Consider the following 22387-nt stretch of genomic DNA (forward strand, 5'->3'; position numbering starts at 1 on the left):
TCTGGCGCCCAGCACAGGGCAGTGTCCGCTGTCTGTCCTGCACAGCTTCCAGCTCCGTTTGACCCACGCCGTGAGGGACAGGAGTGTGCGCTCAGCTGCTCTCCAAGGGCAGCAGTGTTTAACCCGATCTGCCAGCTCTGGGCAGACCTCCACCCCTCAGGGAGGCGGCTGACTGCTCCCTGCTGGCTACACGTGCTTCTGACGGGAAACGTGCGCAGCGTAGCAGCAGGGTGTTTTACCCTAAGATGCTCCGCAGAGCATCCCACACCGAGCAGTTTTTATTTTTTATCACCCTCAGCGAGCGCGCTCATTTTAAACGGGCCCCGGCAGCCCCGGCCGCTGGCTCGGGGCCGGCTGTGGCGGTGAGCACCCGGCTGCTGCTGGGCCACAGGAGATCGGAATAGACCCGGGGGAGCCTTTAGGTTTAAGGATTTGTGTAAGCATAGCCCTAAAGGACAAAGTGAAGGTGGGTGTTCCGGCACCGTGGGCTGTCGAAAGTTCCTGATTGTCCTCCGTGTGTTCCAGGTGAAATGGTTCTCTTGTGCTGAACTCCTTGGGTTGCCGCGTTGCTGCACGTTGAGAACTTTGTGAAAACCAGGAAGTCAAGATGAAGAGCAGGGTGACACAAGTAAATGTAAGTGTTCTTGAACCTAAATTGTAGGATTTGATCACTCCCATGTCACTGGTAATTAGGGCTGTAGTTGTTATTATTTTAAATAAAACTTGCTGAATGCAAAGCGAGTAACATCTGTAACAGACAGCAGCTGTTTACAAGAGAAATACTGCTAGGAATCAGTCAATTACAGCTATTTCTATTTCCTGTTGTCCTTGTAATCAAAGTCCTGAATATTATTAGTGTAAAATTTTAATAATTGGTCAAAACTGACTGAATGCTGATGGTTCAACAGTAAGTGTAAGCATGTAGAGGAATTGAGCAAGATTTTGAAAAATTTAACAACAGTCTTGAAAGATACAGAGCCAGTAAGTAGCAGTTAATTTGACAATTGTATGTCATACTATGCATGTTAAAACTTTTCCTTTTTAGAACTATATGTCCCATTTCTGAGTGGATGGGGGTGATTTTTGGGAATGCAAGAAGAAAACATTTAGAAATGCTGTTTGCAAAGTACACCAGGTTTGGGATTTGTTAGCAGAGCAATATTGCTATGATGAACCACCTCAAATCTGTGGTATTACTCTGCCTGTTTGTCCAGAGTTGGAACCTGCATCAGCTTCTTCACTATTTTAGACCCAACTTCTCTGACTTGAGTGGCTTTTAGTAGGGATGCTTGAGGGGCAGTTTAATACCTTCTCCTGTTTTCCCAGTCTGATAGTGCTCCCTCGTCTGTCAAAATAAGCCAGCCAGCAAAAGCACACTGCTTGGACACTTTGCGTTAATCATTTTGATGAAAATGGACAAGGAAGGAGAACTAACTTGTGGCAGAAAACTGGTCACAGGGAGCTGAGGGTGGCAATTTCTTCAACAAGCAAAGCTGCTTTTGCATGGAGATGTGATAAATGGCAAATACAGAAACAGCCATAGCATTGTTTTATTTCTGTGAACACTTGTCTTTTTGGTTCTGCTTGGGCAGAGACAGATGATAAAGAACCCATGAGAGTGGCTCATCCTAAAAAGATCCAGTGCCTTCTTCCTATCTGCTAGATAGGATTTAAATACAGGAACTATTTTGCGTTATTCAAAGATTTTTTATTACCACTTTCTTGGAAGCTTAGGGTACAGACTGGCATTATATTACTGGCTGGGAGAAAAAAACTACTTAAGGACTTTTTTTACCCTTGAATGAATTCAGTGATCTGCTCTGTGGTGTAATGATCATTGAAAGGGTGGAAAACCTTGGTGAGTGTGTGAATTTCTTGTAGTAGCTCTGCTGTCAAAGATAATGTGGCTCTAAAATTAAACAGGTGGACATAACTTTTATAGGGATGCAAGCTCCCAGGGGACAATGCAATGCCCTTCTTTTGTATCCTTATCTTGATGTGGGCAACCGAATGCTGGATGTAATTTTAGCAAATTGAAGTGCACCCTAGGAAAGGCAACATTCTAGGATATGTTATAGTGGCTTCAAAAATGCAATTATTGGTTTGCATATATACACAGCCCCCCAGTTAAGTTTTTGGAGATAACAGCTGCCCTGCTTTTTATGGAAGAGATGTCATTATATTCTGGTCACCCAGAGTTTTAACTGGTTCTTGGGTGGGGCAAGAGTTGGTGTGGCAGTTGGTGGAGAGGGTGCTGCTTCAATGAACGAGCTGTGTTGCTGCAGGGATTCCATGAAGGTGCATAAGGACATGCTTTTGTTGAGTTTCTGCTTCAAGTGAGGTGTTCCCTGTTCCACAGATAATCACTTTGTGACATGGCATTGTGGTTCTGAAAAATCATAAATAATATTTTAAAGGAAGAGATGACCCTTGCAATGAAAGTACTCAGGTTACAAATGCTGCTGCTTGACTCTTACCAAAGTGGTTTAGAAACATGTTAATTAATAAATTTTCTGTTTGTGGTAGATGCTGTCTCATTCTGATCTTGTATAACTCCACACTTCTAAATGTTCAACACATGGAATTTGGTGTGAGCGTTTAAGTGTGTATCACTTACACAATCCTGCAAATTGCCAAATAAATCAGTGCAGTTCAGATGTTTGTAATGTATGAAACTAGGAATGACTCGTGAGCAAATAAATTGTGATTAATAAAGAGGAGAGGAACATAAGGAAAAATTACTCAACAAAGGGAATTTCTAGGAGAGAGGAAAGACACTCTTTAAGCAAGAAATGGTGGAATTCTGTTTGTGGTATTGTGTGTGGTACAACAAATGAAAATGGCACCTGAAAGAAGGAGGCAAAAAAGGCAGACCAGTGGTCCATCTACTCTAGTCTCCAGCAGTAATTAACAGCAGATGCCTTAAAGAGTTTAGGAATAGGGGAAACTTTAAAAGAACTTGCCCATGTACACTCCCACTCTCTACCTGTCTGCAGCTTCCTGAGCCAGCTCAAGTGTTTTGGTAACCCTAGTGGATTTTGCTTCAGTGTTTGTTCAGTGCCTTGAACCTGTGGAAGCATTTGGCATCTGCAGCAGCATGTAGCAGGATGTCCAGCTGTTCAACTGCTTGTTCCTAGAGAACCAGAACCTCTCCTTGTCACACCTGACTGCCATCAGCTTTATTTGATGGCCCTCCTAGTAAAGGAGTGGGAACTGAGGCATGGTACGCTTTGATCTGAAGATAGGTGCTCACAGTCATGCTCGGGCTTGATTTTTTTTTTCTTTCTCTTTCCTTAAAGCATGGTTCCAGTCATGACAGGAAGGAAAACTACAGTTCCCGACATGAAAGTTTGTCTCCAGAGGACAGGTAAAATGACTTGTATTTGTATCCTTCAATTCTGTATATATACCTCACATAGCGAGTTAGAGAAGTTAAAAAAAATCATCAGGTTATGTTTCTTTTATATATTACCATAACTGAGTGGTAAAAACCAAGTGTAGATTTAGTAAAATACTTGAGTGTCATTATAACAGTAATTAAATGGATTTGTTACTAAAACTTAGCATTTATTTAAATTATCATGAGACTTGAAAGTGAAAATTACATGCTATATTTTTGCTTGAAGTCACATATTGCTGATACCACAGTTATAATTTTTGGGCAAGATTACTTTATGCTGTACAGGCACAAGAAAGTAGAAAAAAATGAATACATGTGTTCCAAGGAATGCAAGCTGCTGAATTTACCATTGATATTTGATGTTATTACTGTTAAACATTTAATTTCAGATTCTAGGAGCTTTCTTTTACAGTGCTTCTTTGCTTTTTGATAATTTTTTCCTGATGGCAAATTATTGTTAAAGTTGTCCCTTTTATTGGAGTGACACATATTTTGAAACTCACATTGCAGAATTGGAACACTTCTGCATTGTTACATTATATTGCAAGTATATATTAATACCATTGCTTTTCTCAGCCTCTTACTCTAAGTTTTTGTGTCTTGGGTTGCGAGTAGGGATATGGAGCGTGATAGGTCTCGGTCTCCATCTCCCAGGAAGAGGAGGTACTCTGATGACAGCAGATATGATGAGGAATATTCAAGACGGGAATACTATGATGACAGAACTTCAGATGGAAGGTCTGGAGCCCTTTCTTAATCAGTAATGAAATACTTGCTTTTAAAGAATAAAATGTGAAAGCTTTTCACGTACACTTGGGTGTTTAGTGGGTGTGTTTTTTCCTTTTAGAAGGATGGAAAGGGGGAGAGATAGACACTATGAGAGATGGGAGGACAGAGAATATGACCGACACTATGAGAGATGGGAGGACAGAGAGTATGATCGAAGGAAGCAGAGGAGATACTCGTCACCTGACCGCAGGAGCCCAGAGAGGGCGACAGGCCAGAGCTCACTTGCTCAGGATGAGACCACCTCAAAGAAGAAGAAAGAAGAAGTGGATCCAATCCTCACTCGCACAGGTGGTGCATATATTCCACCTGCCAAGCTCAGGATGATGCAAGAGCAAATCACTGATAAAAATAGGTGAGTTCAAAGTTACATAGTAGGTTTTTGCTGCAGGCAAAACAGTTAAGTTGTTTAGAGAATGTTGGGAAAGATGGGATCTATTAAGGGTTGTGATCATTGTTTTGAAGGTATATTTTTATCAGAAGAGAGATAAGAGAATCAGATTAAACTGTACCTGCTTCTGCTGCAACGTGGAAATTATAAAGTAAAGCAGGATACTAAATGTAGCTAGGATTTTTTTGGGACATCTTACAAAACAACATACTGGGTCTTACCATATCTGCAGAGAATTACACTTCAGTTTATCATGTTTATTCAGTGGTTTTCTAGTGGTTGAATGTATAATTGTGAACAACTCTTCACATTTATGCAGTGAATATTTTTAATTTATTTTACTGATTAAATGAAAATGTGAATATATTATTTTTATTTATATACATATATAAATTTGCTCAGTGCAACTTCAGATTTATACATTAGTAATTTGTGATACTCTGCAATAGCTTGGCTTACCAGAGGATGAGTTGGGAAGCCTTGAAGAAGTCGATCAATGGTCTTGTCAATAAAGTGAACGTTTCTAATATAGAAAACATCATCCATGAGCTCCTTCAGGAGAATATTGTTCGGGGAAGGTAAGCCTTAGTATTTTACAATAATTCTTTTGCTTTTCTGTAACATGTACATTCTTCATGTGTACACTGTTGTGTGTATTATTAGTAGTGTATGGGTGTTAGTCAGATCTTAGTATTAACCTTACTGTCCTATTCAGAATAGTCCCTTACTTGGGAAAGGGATTGTGTGCTTGGTGGAACAGAAGACTGCAACAGATGGTGTATATTTCCTTTTCTTAAGGTTTTCCCAATGCTTTTTGCTTGAATGACTTGTATTTACAGTTGTCATTGTCTGTCTATAAAATGGCACCATTTCCCTCCTTAGTTGGTTCTGTACTTCCAAACTTGCACAAAGGTGCATTTAAAAGTAATGACACAAACTTTTATCTGGCTGTCAAGTCCTTTCCTGAGGTTTTAAGTAGATGATAAATAAGAACTGAAACAGGCCACTTTCAGCGGAAGCATGACGTAACTAATTTCAAAATGGAAATATTCTATTTTTGTGCACTAGTATGAAGTGGGTTCTAGTCCACTTGTCAGTGCCAAAGTAAGTAGGAATAAGGTCCCTGTGCATTTTGTATTTATTGCTCCATAGGGGTTGTTTTTTAGTATTTCAATAGACCACTGAGAAGGTAGATTTGGATATCAGTGTGTACTTTGAAGATTCCACATTTGGAGGTTTGTTTTGTTTTTGTCCTCACCCACGTGTAGTTGAGTAGTACAGCAAAAGTCAAATTCTTTGTGCTCCTAAGCATTACAAAAAGCAAAATCTAGAGGAGGGAAAGCAAGTCAGAGATTCTTCTCAGTCTTTCTTGATAATAAATGTAAAAGACATAATTTGAATAATAAAAGAACTATTATCTCATGAATCCTTTGTTTGCATTCATTTAGGCTCTAAGCAGTATTTTATAGTCAGTTGAAGTTCAGATTAAAAAAGGGATAATTGCAGGATACAAGATGGCTTTTTTCATGCTTAACATTTTTAAGTGTAGCTCTAAAATGAACAATATTTAGTGAAAGATCGGTAACAGTTTAAGAACTTTTTGGTTCAGAAAGATTTGTCCAATACATTTTGCAACATTCCAATTGTGGCACGATAAACCATGGTATGAAAAAGACGATCTGGTTTCTTCCAGCTATTCCAGCTGCACAATACTATTTCATGTGGTAAATACTGAATAAAAACATTAGATGCTTTATCACCAGGAAGGTCTTTAAAACTTGCTTATTTTTCCAGGGGATTGCTGTCTAGATCCATTTTGCAAGCTCAGAGCGCCTCTCCGATTTTTACTCACGTTTATGCAGCTCTGGTGGCAATCATCAATTCAAAGTTCCCAAATATTGGTGAATTGATCCTCAAGAGGCTGATACTGAATTTTCGTAAAGGGTATCGCAGAAATGACAAGGTATGTAAAATATAAAGGAGCAACATGCTGAAATGTGGAATTCTGCAGTGTAAATGTGTCAGGTGTTCAAAGGAGCACAGCCAAGACATGGGTCAAGACCAGTCAATGGGACACTTAGTAGTATTAGAGTATCCTGAAAGTTTGACAACCTATTCTGGATTGATACTGTGATAGTTTGTGGTTTTTTGATTTGGGCAGGGGTGTTTAATTTTTTTATTTTTGAGTGTACACTCCTTATTGAGGAAAAACTACCAGTATCCTTAAATAGCTTCATGACTCTAATTTGTTTGTGAGATGCATTAATCTATGGTATGTCTGGGTTAGGAATTTCTTCTTCCATTTGTTAACATTTCCTGGTTTATTTCTTTTGCAGCAACTCTGTCTAACATCTTCAAAATTTGTTGCACATTTGATGAATCAGAATGTGGTATGTTTCTTTGTTTCTACTCAATCCAAACCCTGTATGGCTAATTTTTAGTTTTAAGACAGCAGTACCCTAAGCGAAGGTTCTCTGTCTCTTCTGAAAATTGCTCAAAGTGTGAGTGTGGTGCTTGCTTTAAGTTGTTAAGTTCTCTTTGTAAAAGATACTGGTAATTGCTTATGCAGTTATCACCACTTATCATTGCACTTAGGCTCCAGAACTGTCTGTCTCTTCTGAAAACTGCTGAAAGTGTGAGTGTGGTGCCTGCTTCAAGTTGTTCTCTTTATAAAAGATACTGGAAATTGCTTATGCAGTTATCACCACTTATCATTGCACTTAGGCTCCAGAACTTCCCAAGATTTCATGTGTGTGTTTGGGCTAGTATTCAGGCATGTCTTGATGCAAAGCAAGGACCATTTGGGGCTCTGTCTCACAGATCTTAAACAGAATTTTCTTGCAACATGTGTGTTAGCAGAAGTAGACACAGTTTCATCTCAATCAAATTTATATCCAACTCTGTTCCACTTGTTCATTAGTCAGAAATCAGGATGCTCTGATTTAAATAATGTCAGGAAGCAGTGTCTCAGGAATGTGTTGGGACTGTTCAGCATTTTGGTAATGAGGAAATGAATCTGCGATGGAAGATTTGCTTATATGCCTGGTCTTGGGAGATCTTATTTCATTATAGATACAATGCACTTAGAACTGGGTTCTGTAATGCAAGTGCTGGCTTGTGTGCTTCTTGGAAAAGCATTCTGTTAGGTTTTTAATGGCAAAATATTTTTCTTTGCTAGTTTGTTCACTTCAATATAACAATCACATTCACTAGAAAATTGGTGTAAATACTGCTGGTAAAATTGGATTTGAAATTTTGACTTCCTTTTAATCAGCTTTGTCCCACTGCTGCTGCCTTGTGTATGATAAAACTGCTATATTGTGGCATCCTCAAAGGCTGGACAAGTCTGTCCAGTAAATAACTGGGGTCATAGTGTAATATTCTGCATTCTCATTCTTTGCTGATACTTTTTCCACAGGCTCACGAGGTTTTATGTTTGGAAATGCTCACTCTGCTGCTCGAAAGGCCTACTGATGACAGTATTGAAGTAGCAATTGGATTTATTAAAGAGAGTGGGCTCAAATTAACAGAAGTTTCTCCTAGAGGTATTAATGGTAAGTATAGTTAGCCAAAACCTATCTTGGCATTGGTATTAGTAAATACCTTTCATGTTTACATTTCTCTCTTTTCCCAAGCAATCTTCGATCGCCTTCGACACATTCTGCACGAATCGAAAATCGATATGCGCGTTCAGTACATGATAGAAGTCATGTTTGCTGTACGGAAGGATGGCTTCAAGGATCATCCCATCATTCCTGAGGGATTAGATCTAGTGGAAGAGGAGGATCAGTTTACTCATATGTTGCCATTGGAAGATGACTACAACCCAGAGGATGTTCTTAGTAAGTTAGAAATGAAAGATAATTCCTTAACTGCATTCCCCAAGAAAATAAATTCAAGATTAAATATTAATAGCTTTCTTCAATTTGTGTTTAAAATAAAGATTCTCTTTTATTCTAAAGATGTTTTCAAGATGGATCCGAACTTCATGGAAAATGAAGAGAAATACAAAATGCTGAAGAAAGGTAGGGATATTTGTGTGTATGCACAGCCATTACCTATGGCATTTGCTTATTCAGCTGTTGCTGCCAACATTTATTTAACAGTGGGTGATATTTCTGTTCTATAAAACTCATTCAGTTCACATACCTTTCCTTAGTGTTTGTGCTACTCAGTGTTGTTTCTTCATCTGTGTTTCCGTTCACTTATGATATATATTTTTGGCTTCTTCCACATGCTGTACCTGAGACATCTTTCCACCCTTCAGGGGTGGGATCAAGGGGGTTTTTGTAATGAAAGTACTGTGGTGTGTGTTCCATTAATCTGGGATACTGCTCTTTCAGAAATTCTTGATGAAGGTGACACCGAATCTGAAGGAGATCAAGAAGCTGGAAGTAGTGAAGAAGATGAAGATGATGATGAAGACGAGGATGAGGATGGTAAGTGTATGACTGGCACCTTACAAGCAATTGATTGAATGTAGATAAACAGGAAAGAAGAGCTCAGCTTCTTAGATGTTTTGCAAAACTGAGATGCTCAAATGTTAAGGAGTTTTCCTCTTCAGTTATTCTCAGATCTAAGTGTTTACTAGCAAACGGTATAAAAGTCTGAAAGAAAGCATTCAGCACATTCAGAAAAGGAAAAGCAACTTAGCCACATTATTGTTGGCAGTATCAGTTTGAGATATTGATGATTTCCTTCACAGTATCCTTGGAGAAAAGCCTTGCAAATGTAAAACATGAAAAAGAGCAAAATGAAAACTCTTGCTTAAACTTTTCCATGATCTATCATATTTTTAAGTCACTTTTAAAATTAGGATGGATTTTCTTACAACTGTATTTACATCCTCCATATCTCACTTGGAGACAATACTTACTCATTTTCAAATAATGTATTCAATTCCCAGGAAAAAACAGTGATGGATAAGCATAACTGAAATTTTTGTGCGACTGCATGAGTAATGGAAAAGCCAGTCAAGTATTGTTCCTGTACAATACCAGGAATGGATTTCCGTACTAGTTTGGTGGAATATTTCATAGCAGAGTGTGGAATAGAATAGCAAAGCTCCCAGGCTCATGAAAAGTATCAACATTCCCATAACTTCTCATTTTTTATGCTTTTACCAAACTTTACAAGGCTGAAGTAGTGAGTATTTTACAAATTGAAGTGTTCCCAGAGCAGTTTGGTTCAGAATGATGCCAAAAATGGATTGCTAATAATATTGACAAGAAATATTAAACGTAGAGGTTGCAGTGACTAAGAAACATGAAATGTCTTTAAAAGAATTACCCTTTTAAAACTGTCTCTAAATATTTAATTTTGTTACAGATGAAGCAAATACTGATTTTTTTCTTTATCTGTAAAAATAAACATAAAAAATACATAAACCTGCAAACAGTCCTAAGTACTTCTAGAAAAATACTGTGCTACAGACTCAGTGAATGGTGAATAGAACTGTCCTAAAAAATTACTGCATATGTCTTCCTTAGTGTTTTGCTCTTTACAAACCCATGTTTTTCTGTTCCAGGTCAAAAAGTTACTGTCCATGACAAAACAGAAATTAACCTGGTCTCCTTCCGTCGTACAATTTATCTGGCTATTCAGTCAAGGTAAATATAAATTATACACCTAGGAGTGTAATTCTTTTGAAGTCAGTGAACTGTAATTCTTTCTTTTAAAATTATGTCTTAATGTGCAATTTAAAAGAAAAAAAAAGTAGGGAAGTGGTCTTCATGGAGCCTGACCTGTCTGTGTAAAGCAGAGTGTTTTCCAGATTCTAATTCTAAGATGAATCTTGTTTATTTTAAAATGTTTGGGTAGTGGACTGGGACTGTTGCTGTAATGAGAACTTTCTGAGTAAACAGAAGTCAGTGATCTTCAAATTTTACAGCATCTTGAGAATTTATGAAAAAAATTTGAGTCTCACTTAGATATTCTTGTAGTTTGTCTCCACTTCAGAGATGGAGTTCTTTTGCCATCCGCATTGTTTGGAAAATAAGTATGCAATTACCAGCCCTTGTAGTTATGAACTCCACTTGGAGTTTGTGGCACAAATATTCCAGACCTGCTGGGTGTGGCTTCTGTGTCACCAGGCTGAGAGGAGGGATTGATCCCCTGCAGCCCATAACACTGCAGGTGCGATGCTGCATGGTCAGTGCAATGATGTAGTTGTGGTGTTGATCATTAGATATATGAATTAATGCCATACTGAGGGTATCAAAGGCTCTCACATGTCTCAAAGTTACTGTTCAGTACTTTCTTGCCTTACTCAAACTTGTTCATCTGATGTGTGGGAGCTAAAGGCTTTCAGAACAGGATTGCAAAGAGGAGACTGTGGTATATATTGCTTTCAGAGCTAGTCAGAAGGGCTTGCATTTCAGTGTGCTTCAAAATGTGCAAAACAAGCTCCCACTTTTCTGTTTTATTAAGTTCTGTGAGATGATGTGATAGTAATAATGACTTGGATCATCTTGTTTTCAGATTGCCTGCAAATGTAATCACTTTGGATTAATTTTCAGATAGAAACTCATGAAATACAAAATGTTTATTAAAAAAAACACAACAGTAATAAAGTTTTAGCAAATCTAATGTCTGACATTCTTTATTTCAAAACAATTGAGGATTTAGCACCAATGATGATTCTTAATGTAGTTTTGGAATGTTTTTAGCGTAGCATATATTCCACAGATAATAAGTGGTTTTTTTTCTATTCAGCTTAGACTTTGAAGAATGTGCTCACAAACTGCTGAAGATGGACTTCCCTGAAAGTCAGACTGTAAGCCTTTACTCTTACTCTTCTTGTTACTAACATAAAGATGCAGTACTGTGGTAGTATCTAAAAACCTTGCTCACATTCCATGACCTTTTGTATAGCAGGCAGATGAATGAGAGTCATTCCTTACAGCTGTTGTTCCTCAAAATTTATTTCACAACCTTTAGAGCAAATAGACTGACACACATTTCATAAGCAATTTGTCTTAAGCATGTGCTCCTTTCTGTCAAGCAACACAAATGTCTTTTGAAAAGATCTGTTGTTTGGACTGGAGCAACACAAATGTCTGCTCATAGTCTTTTGAAAAGATCTGTTGTTTGGACTGGTGAAAGTTCTGTCCTATGACAAGAATACAGCACCATGACAGGGTTCTGTCTCTGAAAGGACTCTGGGTTGAAGGTAATATTTGCAGGGAGCTGAAGACTTTATCAGTGGGGCTTGAAATTTAGCACAGTGCTACGAGTCTGTTGTTTTGGTGCTTTCACAGTAAGTGAGTAAACAGCATATTGAATTAAAGCAGTTTTGAATGATTGCTTTGCTGTAATTTTGGAGATCGTGAGACTAAAGCCGTTTTGTCCTCAGACTCTCTAAGATCGATGCAATTGCTGTGTTTTCAAATAATGGAAACTGTTCTTCATCCAGTACTTCTGTTCAATACTGGTAGAATGTAAATACACATCTAATTTTCCAAGCAGCTTTTCAGACAGCTGTAAGCTGTTATCATAGGAGTTGCACTTGGGTGAGCATTTTAACTTCTTGCGGCTTTAATTATGAGTTTTATTTGAAACTGTGTGTGTAATAAGTAACTTTAGTATAATAATAACTAGTAAAGGGAGATCTGGGCTACACTTAGGTATTCTTTGAGAACTTTTTTGCCTATAATTTTTACAATTCTTGTACTGTTGCTTGTTTCTAAGCAATTTACATAGAAGTAAACTAAGAACCGAGATTGTGAATTTTTTAATCTAGTTCTCTGATTCTGTACATGAAATGCAATAATAAGCAAGCATAAGATTGTAATTCTCAGTGAAGTATACATAACCTGAAGAACTCTAAAGAGAAAAAAATCCTGTTGCCCAGCAAATCAATTCAGCTATAAAAAATAGACAAACAATCTAGAATATATGTACTAGGCCATACAACACAGTTACAGTGCATAAGACTACTTGCTTGTAGTGAGAACTACTTAACTCTTAGGATTTAACACCATGGCAGTCTCTGTCAGCTTCTAACTTCTGTGGGCAAAAGCTGCTCAGAAGAAATAAGGGAAGGAAAAAGAAAAACCCAACAATTAGTATCAACCTACAATTCAGTACTTGTTGTAGGAATCACTACAATTCAAGATTCAAAACTGTTGTAAAACTGTCCTCTTACCACATGGGGCTTCTACTTTGTAGAGGCGTCTATTGATTACTTTTTTCCTTAAGACTCCTAACTACCCTTCACCCCGTTTAATTAAAGATATGAGAGCTTTGACTTGCTCATTGTATAGAATTAAGCTCCTTTATGGGGATAAAAATCTTAAAGAAGAAAGACACTTCCTGATCATTGTGAGAGCAGAAGGAATAAGAAGATGTAGGCAGTAAAATTATTCAGGGGTTTCTAGGACTTCAGTCTGTACATGTGGATAAAAAAAAAGTGAATACATTCAGCAGGAAATTTGTTTAAATTAGCTGTCAGTTTTTAAGCTAGAAAAATCACCTTTTATTCATTCAAGCTACTGTCTTCAGACTGAAGCCTTTATTGAATTAATTCCCTCTGCCTTTATTAAAAAACAAGCTCTTAATGAGTTTGTAGATGACACCAAGTTGGGCAGGAGCATTGATCTGCAGGAGAGCAGGAAGGTAGAGGGGTCTGGACAGGCTGAGGCCATTGGTGTGATGTTCAGTGAGGCAGGGTGCTGAGTCCTGCCCTTGAGTCACAACAGCCCAGGCAAGCTACAGGCTGGGGCAGAGTGGCTGGAAAACTGCCCAGCAGCAGGAAGGAACCTGGAGGTGCTGGGCAGCAGATGAATGTGATCCAGCAGTGCCCAGGTGACCAAGAAGGCCAGTGGCATCCTGGCCTGGATCAGGAATAGCGTGGCCAGCAGGACAGGGCAGTGACCATCCCTCTGTACTGGAGACTGAGGCCACACCTGGAGTGCTCTGTGTGGCTGAGGGGAGCTGGGCTTCTTCAGTCTGGAGAAGAGGTGGCTCAAAGGGGACCTTATCACTCTACAAGTACCCAAAAGGAGGGTGTAGCCAGCGGGGGTGGTCATTTCTCACAGATAACAAGTGACAGCACCAGAGGAAATGGCATCAAGTTGCACCAGGTGAGGTTTAAATTAAATGCTAGGAACAGTTTCTTGACTGAAAGGGTGGTCAGTCTTTGAAGCAGGTTGCCCAGAGAAGTAGTGGAATCGGCATCCCTGGAAGTGTTCAAAAGACATGTGGGTATGGTTTAGTGGTGAACACAGTGGCATTGGGTTTATGGTTGGATTTGATCTTAGAGGTATTTTCAACCTTCATAATTCTCTACAACTATTATTTTAGCCATAAAGCACTTCTTGCTTTTTTGGTCTGCTTTACTGAAAGCTCCAGCAATCTGCATTTCAGGATGTTGCATCTTATTTCTTCACACTTTCTGATTCAAAGGTTTAAACAGTCTTGAGAAATTCCTGAAATGTTTGCTGAACTCTTGGGTGAACCTGCAAACTTTGTTTATGCTCATTCTCTGTTCCAACTCCTACTATGAATGGCAGTCTTCATGAGAAGCAGGAACTAGAGCATTTAGCTGAAGTATTCCTTAAAAATCAGGTGTAACTTAAGATTTTCATTGCAAAATTTTTATTCAAATCAAATCTGATTTTACAGTAACAGTCTGCTTTTCTTCTGAAAGGCTTCACTTAATAAAGCAATATGTATTGAATTTTGTCATAAAGAGTGTTTTCCACAAGCTTTGAGTAGTACATTGTCAATTACATACAATCAAAAAACTAATTAGAATATCTGAAACCTAAAGACAGATGCATACAACAGGTTTGAGACTAATACAGTCTTAATGACCATCTTTCTGGGTAACTCTTCCAGAAATCTTCATGTGTAGAAACTTCTGGTGTGATTATCAGGGTTGAGTTTAGAAATACATTAGCACTTTTTACCAGTGGTTGAAGTATCAGATCATTGTGTCACATTAACTTCTGTGCAACACAAGTTGTTTGTCTGTTTAATACCAGTAATGGATCTATCACCCAGCTCTGACTCTCTGACTCATAGAAAGAGGATTAAGGTTCAGATGGATAATCTGTGGACTGGAACATAATACTGCTTTTTGGCATTGCAGTTTAAGACCAGCTGCTGAGGAGTCACAGCAGTCCTGTGATTTTTTTTTTTTTTTTTTTTTTGAGGGAAAACATTTAATGTGTTATTTCATTTCTAAGTAAATTTACTAGGAGTGGGTTTGCTTTTATTCATGTTATTTAGACCCAGCTGAAGCCCACAGATCAAAAGTGAAATAGCTTTGCTGTCTGTACTTCAGTCTGTGCAAAGCTGTTCTAAACAAGCCTTGCAATTGCTTCTTTGAGCATATGTTCAGTCTTGGCAGAGCTCACTGTTTTACTTTTTTAAAAAATACTGTTATTATCTCTGTTAAAGCTGTGTTAATCCCATGTATTACCAAAGAAGAAAATTTAAATAAATGAAAACTGTAGTTAGAGGAGTGTGGTATTACCGGTTGTTCTGGCTTCTGAACTGTGAGGAAAAGCAAGCAAACAAGCCTGGCTGAAATGCAGACAACTAAAAATAATTAAATCGACCATACATTGTTCTTACTCTGTGAAAATGTGCCTAAAATGGATTGGCTTTTAGGCTTTTCTTCTTTCTAGGTTTCTGATAAGAACTAAACTTGTATAAAGAAATGTTCTAAATTAAATTAGAGCCTCTTCCAACACTGTGCATATTCCAGATAAAGGTAATGCGTCACCAGATTTTATTTTCTTTACTTGAAATGAAAAAAATTCTTGCAGGCACAGCCTTCTTGAAAGAATTATGCATGCATCTGACACATCTCCATTTTTACGGGGTGGTGTCACTTGCTCAAAGCAGTCCTGGTTGGTGGTGTGGGAGTGTCAGTGTCTCGTGTTATTTATGCCTTGAGTCTTGAAGATAACACAAGTACTTAGGTTGGCTTGACTGTTTTCACTTTGAGTGAAAATATAGTTCAGCAAACTGATGTAGAGCAGGGTGGTCTAAGGCTGATAATTACATTTTGGTCTAATTGATGATTTCTTAGATACATTAATTTCTTCTCTAATTGGAGGGCATTGCAGCTGGTAGGTTTAGCAACTGCACCATGATTAGTTAATTAGTTCACAGCCTTGCTACTGGCCCTAAAAGATAATCATCCTCAAGTAGCTTTCCTGTCTTTTGATGTTGGCCTGAGGAGCAGGATCATTCTAAATTTCCATGATTTGTCAATTAAAAAAAATTATCACATGCACATACCATGTTGTGGTATTTGTTGATGTCTGCAAAGTGAAGGTACAGAATCCATACAGAATTAGGCTGTTGTGTTACTGATAGCAGGCATTAGAATTCTGCCTAGATTTTGGTCTTCCACAGATTTGTGTAGGCATTTAACCTAAGGAGGTGGAATTGCTCAGTGAAATCACTTGAACTGAAGTTTTGCGTGTGCAGCCTTCAGGCAGTAGGAAAGAGATACTCTGGGACTTCTATGTATTGTTCCATTTTTGTGTGTTGCAGACTAGTAGCAGCATGATTTAAAATATGTCTGTCCTTATATCCAGTTAATGATTCCAGTGTAAAATATTAACTCTGATTTACACAAGATTTGTGATAACCATATTCAGTTTTAAGCATATGTTGCTCTAAACAGAAAAGGGATTGAGCAAAAAAAGGGACAAAAGCTGAGGAAGACCATTAGCAGAGCACAGGACAGACATGGAGACTTTGTAGTAGCTGCTAAAATCACTGCACATAGCTTGACAAGAAGCTGCCTGCTGCTGAAACACCTTCCGTGGCTTTGTCAGCTTTGGCTCTAAGTGGTAACTTGACAAATTAAGAAGAGAAAGCAGAGATGCTGGGAAAAGTAGGCTGTGTGATGGTTACACCCATTAAAATATGCAGCAGTAAGGAAAGCTTTAAGGTAGTCAGTGGGAGTAAAATAGGCATCAGTGAATTAAACAAGAAAAAAGAAGTGTGGCATCTGTAAAAGCAGTAAAAATACATGAAATGCAAGGCACTCGTTTCACATAATTCCAATTTCACATTGATTTAAATGAACCTGAGGCCTGCACTAGGTTTGCTCCTGGCAAACCAATTCCTTTAGTTCCGTGAAGAAACTTCTAGAAATGAAGTGTTGACATTGAAAATGTTATATTTTAAGAATAGCTTGCAGGGTGGGGATGTCTCATGATGGCTTCAGCTTGTGTATGCAATGGATGGAACAGAGCTGTGGGCTGGCAGGGGAAGGGGGAAGTGGCATCACTTGCAGCCATGGAGGGCAGAAGTGACCTCCACGTGGAGGCAGCCTGGGGGGCAGCTCTGAAACTGCAGTCTTGGCTGAATGCAAATCTTACAGAAATTGCAAAAAATGGTGAGAAGGAGCGGGGGGAGTACTTACTACTGTGATCAGAAGGGGATAAGTTACTTTAGCACTTCTACCTGCCGTGAACACAGCCCTTGTGTGAAGCTGAGAGAAGATAGATTGGGCAGGTTTTGCTTGTGTTTTAAAATTGTAAAACCAGGAGAAAAAAACAAAACAAGTCTGATTTTTCTGTCTTTTCCTTTAGCATCTTTGAATGTATGATGGTACTTGCCATGTTAGGTTGAGTCACGGTTCATCTAAACTGTTACTCTGTTTGGGTAAGAGCAGGTAGAGACTGCTCAGGGAGAACTGTGAGAAATGCACTGCATTTAGAAGGGGCTTTCTCCTTGTCTTTTGTCTTAGCAGTTTTGGGAAGTGCTGTTGTTGTCTATGATACAATAATAAATTCAAGATCTTCACAAAAGATGATTCACCATCTGTATGAGATGGATATTTTGAAGTGTTTTACTTCATGATTGGATAGCTATTTATGCTTTCTTAACTAAGCTGAGTAGTTACTTATTGAGCATTGTATGAAAATAGTTAAACAACACAATATAGAAATTGCCTGTAAAATTGGGGAACAAATTATTTGTGGTCTTCAAAACAAGTGATGGGCTAAATAACAGGCTCTTCATGCCATAAACATCATTGGGAGTACAGATACTAGTTCACTAACTTTTGAAGCTGTAAATTAAGCTAGAATTGCCATCTGAGCTGGTTGCATCTCTCAAAAAGTAATTAAATAATTGCAAAGTTTGTTAATTTTAAATCTGAAAGACAGTTACTCTAGACCTAACCTCAAATTGTTTGGATAACACCAGCAAGAATATCTTTATGGGCAAACCTTATATTCGTGCATGTGGTTATTCAAGATACCCTCCTAGAAATCATTGTAATATTTAATTAAAATGTTAAAATATTTAATTACTGTAAACCACAGGGGATACCAAGCCTATAATTGCATTTCAAATGAGGAAGAAAAGTGATTTGTTTTTCAAGTCTTCCTGACATTATTAACAGTGGCATCAGCACTTTACCCTTTTTATTGTTAAAAACTGATTAACTGCAGCATTACTGTAAAATGGGATAATATAAAAAGTTAATATGCATTTTAATACATCACATTAACACTGTGTGACAGTGTTAAAAGGAATGCCTCTAAACACATCTGTAAGTTTATTTGATACATTACTGCCTTGTTATTTGGAGGAGTGGTTTCTTTTCTTGTTCAGCATGGTTGGCTTTTTATTTGTTTTGAGCTTTTCTGATGGGCAAAAATGTTCCTTCTGAATACTTGCTTGGAAGAATGACACAAGTGGGAGAACATGAAATCCAGTATGAAATCATCCGGTAGTTTTTATAGGAATGTTACTATTAGTTTAAAGAGAAGTTGAACTAATAATGAAAGATACATGACTGACAGCCAGAAACCTATTTGGGTGTGTCATAAATTGGATCACACTAGGGAATTGGTCTTAGGAGAAAACAGTAATAAAAAAGTGAATGGGCAAAAACTGCAGGGCTATTTTAAGCATTGTGTAACTTCATGGCTTTTCATTTGTATAAAAACATTTGCTCACTTGCCTTAATTAATGTTACCAAATGTACCCTAAACCAATTCACAGCTGCATTACAAGCTGTGTCTCAGGCAGAAGGTCAAGGGAGTAAGTTTGGAATACTTCTGATTTTGGAAATAACTGCTAAGAAAGGCATGTTGCGTTTCCAAACGGTTTGTCTGTAAGCCATTTTAACACTTGGAAGTTTAAAAGAATTTTTATTTTCTGTAAATGCCGGGATTGGTACTATTTCAAACAAACAAAAAGAAACCCTATGAAGAATATCACAAAAAGAAGCAACTGACAAACAAAACCAAAACCACGAAGAAAGCCCTCAAAACCTTCACTTTGTGCATTGTGTTAACACATAAATCTTAGTTTAAGCAGAAGAGGAAATTTGCAGGGCAAAAGTTCATATTCATGTCCCAGAGAAATTCAGAAAACTACTGGTGTTGCCAATGAAGTTTGATGTAAATACTCTTTTCAAAGCTCACATCTATATAAGGCTTCATTCAGTTGCCTGGTATGTACTGATAGGTTTTTTTGCTGCTACAGTGAATTTACCTGGAGAAATATTCTTTTTTTCATAACCCAGAAAGAACTCTGCAATATGATACTTGACTGCTGTGCTCAGCAAAGAACGTATGAGAAATTCTTTGGGTTACTGGCAGGGGTGAGTTCTATTTCAGATTTTGTACTTTATGATAGAAAATTTAATTGTTTCACTCTATTTTTTGTGTGTCAAACTTAAGTTTTAATGGATAAATAAAACAAATAGTCTTTTTATCATTCTGAAAATGCTTATGTTAGTTGATTGTTTTAGTGGATTGAATTAGCAATTTGATTGTAAAAAGCATAGTAAATGCCAAATGAGAGAATTCACTTTCTTTTTATGTTGTTGCTTATTTTTCCTCCCTTTTTTCTCATTGTGGTAGAACAGTAAATCAGTGGCAAAGAAATGGTAAAAAGACATAATAGTGTTATGAGTTGCTAGAAAATAGCCTTTTTACAAAGCTGAAGAATAATCTTGGAGACTCTTGTAATTTACCACCTTGTTCAAAGCTGCTTAGCAGGTTTAATTTAGAGCACAAGATTGAATACTTACTGTCCTGGGCTTGGGGTGTTTTGTTTGCTCTTCAATAACCAGCTAACTCTCTGGTTTTGTGTAACTAACTGCTATTTTAGCTGCAGTTATTTCTTATTTAAGGTTTCCTTATCAATAATATTGACACGTCTGAAGAGTTAAGATGAAGTACTTGTCTTCTCAAGGGAACAAGCTGTGCTGAAAGGGAATGTTTCTTTCCGTTTCTATTTTTCATCCATTATTCCAGGAAATCCTTTTGCTGACAGTCAGTTACAAAGCAGTAACCATATGAATCTGCATGTTTAGATGAATATAAATGTTGATTTCTATATTCTCTGAAATATTTATGTCCAAAATGTCTTACTCCTGCTTCCTGCTGCCTCTCTAAATTGAAATAGTCATTTAGTTATGAAAAAACTTTGGGTTGTATCAGGTGAAAATACTTGATGTATAGAAGTCAAGCAAAATGCTGGATAATTTGCTGTAGTTCAGAATTGATAATTACTGCTTTGCAATGCAAATGAGTTTCTTACCCTGACAAACTGCTCGAAGCTATAAAATATATCCATTTGAGTATTTGCTCTAATTCCAAGGGTTATTTAAAACAGAAGTCTTGCAGTAAATATTTACACCATTAGGTCACTTAGTTGTAGGTTATTTGCATGTTTAGTGTTTTGTTTAAAGTGGTGGTTTAAATAGTACCACGTTGTTTCAGCGTTTCTGCATGCTAAAGAAAGAATATATGGAGTCCTTTGAAGCCATTTTCAAGGAGCAGTACGACACCATTCATCGTCTGGAAACGAACAAACTGAGGAATGTGGCCAAGATGTTTGCTCATCTCCTGTACACCGATTCGATTCCCTGGAGTGTAAGTTAAACCAAAAAGCCATTGTTCTTGAGCTCCAGTACTCCACAGTAACATACAGTACATTAATTCTCATTAATTCTAGTATTATTCTACAGTTTGTAATGACTTGTGGCAAACTGGATTATCTTAAGTAACTTCACAGACACTGTTGAAGAATTCTGGTTTGTTCCATCTCCTTTTTTCCCCCTCTTGTGTGTCATCATCTTCTCTCCCCATTTTTCGGTAGTTGATTTAAGCTATTATTTTAAGGAATTGAGCTGGAATTGGTTGATTAAAAAGCACTTCTTTTGGAAAAGAGTTTTGAGCTTCTAAATTTTGATAAATTAGAAATTGTATTGAATTATAAGACAGTTAAAAATACTGTCATTTTATTATTTAAATACCTAATAAATAAAAGCAGTCTCACATTTTGATATATATTATTATATAGCATTAAAAATGAAGAAATAAATATCAAGGTAACTTCTCATATTGTTTTGTTCTTGTTTCATAGCCTAGTCTGTCATTCTTCAAGCAGAAATAAATCAGTCCAAATATTTTACCTCTCCTGTATTTAAGTCCCAAATCTCTTATACTTGTCAGAAGTTCACGCATCTGATTTTGTCTCATGGAGCTTTCCTAAATAAAAAAAATCCTTAAAGAATTACTAACATAAATATGATCAGCAGTTTCTCCCATGTGATAGAAAAGAATTTTTGAAAAAGACAGTCTTGACTAGAATTTATGAACCTTGGGGAAAAAATATCAGTCTTTATTAGTTATTTGGAGGACAAAAGTTTCTAAGATGAGAAAAGAATGTACGTTTAAGGTTAATGCTTTTCTGAATATTTTCAGGTCCTTGAATGTATAATACTGAGTGAAGAAACTACCACATCCTCCAGTAGAATTTTTGTCAAAATATTCTTTCAGGAACTCAGTGAATATATGGGACTTCCAAATTTAAATGCAAGATTAAAAGATGTGTAAGTTGAAATTTTATTTTCAAAACTGTAAATTTAATTAGGTTCTTTATCTGAAAACATACAGCTAAGAACTCTGTGTTCAGGTTCAAGTGAGACTGCCCTTCTGTAGCTGCAGTACTTCAAGAATAAGTTCATGTATAGATTTAGTCACTGCAAGGAGTCACTTTTGAAGCTGAGTGCCTTGCTGTCATTTTGGGTTCAAGTACGTGCATGACTCTTTGCAAGATGTATCTGTTCCCCCTCCGCCCCCCAGTGACACTCAGCTACTGTAACAATTTCCAAGTGTGAGTTTATTTTTATGTATTGTCAGCTGTATAGCTGCATAATAAATGTTGCTGGGGCTTCTCTTTCTGGCAAAACTCTAGGAAAAAAACACACAACTATTAGTAACAGTTTCTCTAGGATTACTTACTAGTCCTTAAATGTAGTACACTTAACATTCTTTTAAATCTGTATGGAGTTTAATGTGTTACATTCTGACAATGTTACTTGCAGTTGCTTGAGCTACTTCCTCTAAGTTGGGATTTCTTCTGTGTATGGTGAAGAATTTGGTAGATGCTTTAGTTCATGAAAACTTAAATTTGAAACTATCCCTAAGGCCTTATATGAGGGGATTTCAGCATGGATCCCTAATTTTTGTGCTTCTTGGTCACCACCTGTTATCCTTTGCTATCCTTAAATGTAGTATACCTAACATTCTTTTAAATCTGTATGAGATTTAATGCGCTACATTCTGACAATGTTACTTGCAGTTGCTTGAGCTACTTCCTCTAAGTTGGGATTTCTTCTGTGTATGGTGAAGAATTTGGTAGATGCTTTAGTTCATGAAAATTTAATTTGAAACTATCCCTAAGGCCTTATATGAGGGGATTTCAGCATGGATCCCTAATTTTTGTGCTTCTTGGTCACCACCTGTTATCCTTTGCTATCCCAGGCTGCTGCAGTTCCACAGGTCACTTCAGGGCTTCACAAAGTTGGGGTT

General features: G+C 37.5%; 1 protein-coding gene across 2 annotated transcripts in view; it reads left to right on the forward strand.

The window, feature by feature from the left end:
- The first annotated feature begins 318 nt into the window (after positions 1–318).
- CWC22 (CWC22 spliceosome associated protein homolog) overlaps positions 319–22387 on the forward strand; it is a 29181-nt gene continuing 7112 nt past the window's right edge. Inside the window, exons 1-17 of one of the 2 annotated variants that reach the window (XM_039699059.1) lie at positions 319–436; positions 526–634; positions 3300–3367; positions 4016–4138; positions 4251–4541; positions 5027–5155; positions 6372–6540; positions 6914–6967; positions 7996–8131; positions 8213–8419; positions 8540–8602; positions 8921–9016; positions 10105–10186; positions 11292–11352; positions 19087–19164; positions 20291–20443; positions 21278–21405. In XM_039699059.1, coding sequence (XP_039554993.1) covers positions 608–634; positions 3300–3367; positions 4016–4138; positions 4251–4541; positions 5027–5155; positions 6372–6540; positions 6914–6967; positions 7996–8131; positions 8213–8419; positions 8540–8602; positions 8921–9016; positions 10105–10186; positions 11292–11352; positions 19087–19164; positions 20291–20443; positions 21278–21405 — 1865 coding nt within the window. In that variant the 5' untranslated portion in view covers positions 319–436; positions 526–607. Of the gene's footprint in view, positions 437–525; positions 635–3299; positions 3368–4015; positions 4139–4247; positions 4542–5026; positions 5156–6371; positions 6541–6913; positions 6968–7995; positions 8132–8212; positions 8420–8539; positions 8603–8920; positions 9017–10104; positions 10187–11291; positions 11353–19086; positions 19165–20290; positions 20444–21277; positions 21406–22387 lie in introns of both variants that reach the window. The other variant, XM_039699050.1, reaches the window with a different exon arrangement.

The sequence above is a fragment of the Passer montanus genome, unplaced genomic scaffold (genome assembly GCF_014805655.1).
Source record: "Passer montanus isolate IOZ18808 unplaced genomic scaffold, ASM1480565v1 scaffold1, whole genome shotgun sequence".
Taxonomy (NCBI): domain Eukaryota; kingdom Metazoa; phylum Chordata; class Aves; order Passeriformes; family Passeridae; genus Passer; species Passer montanus.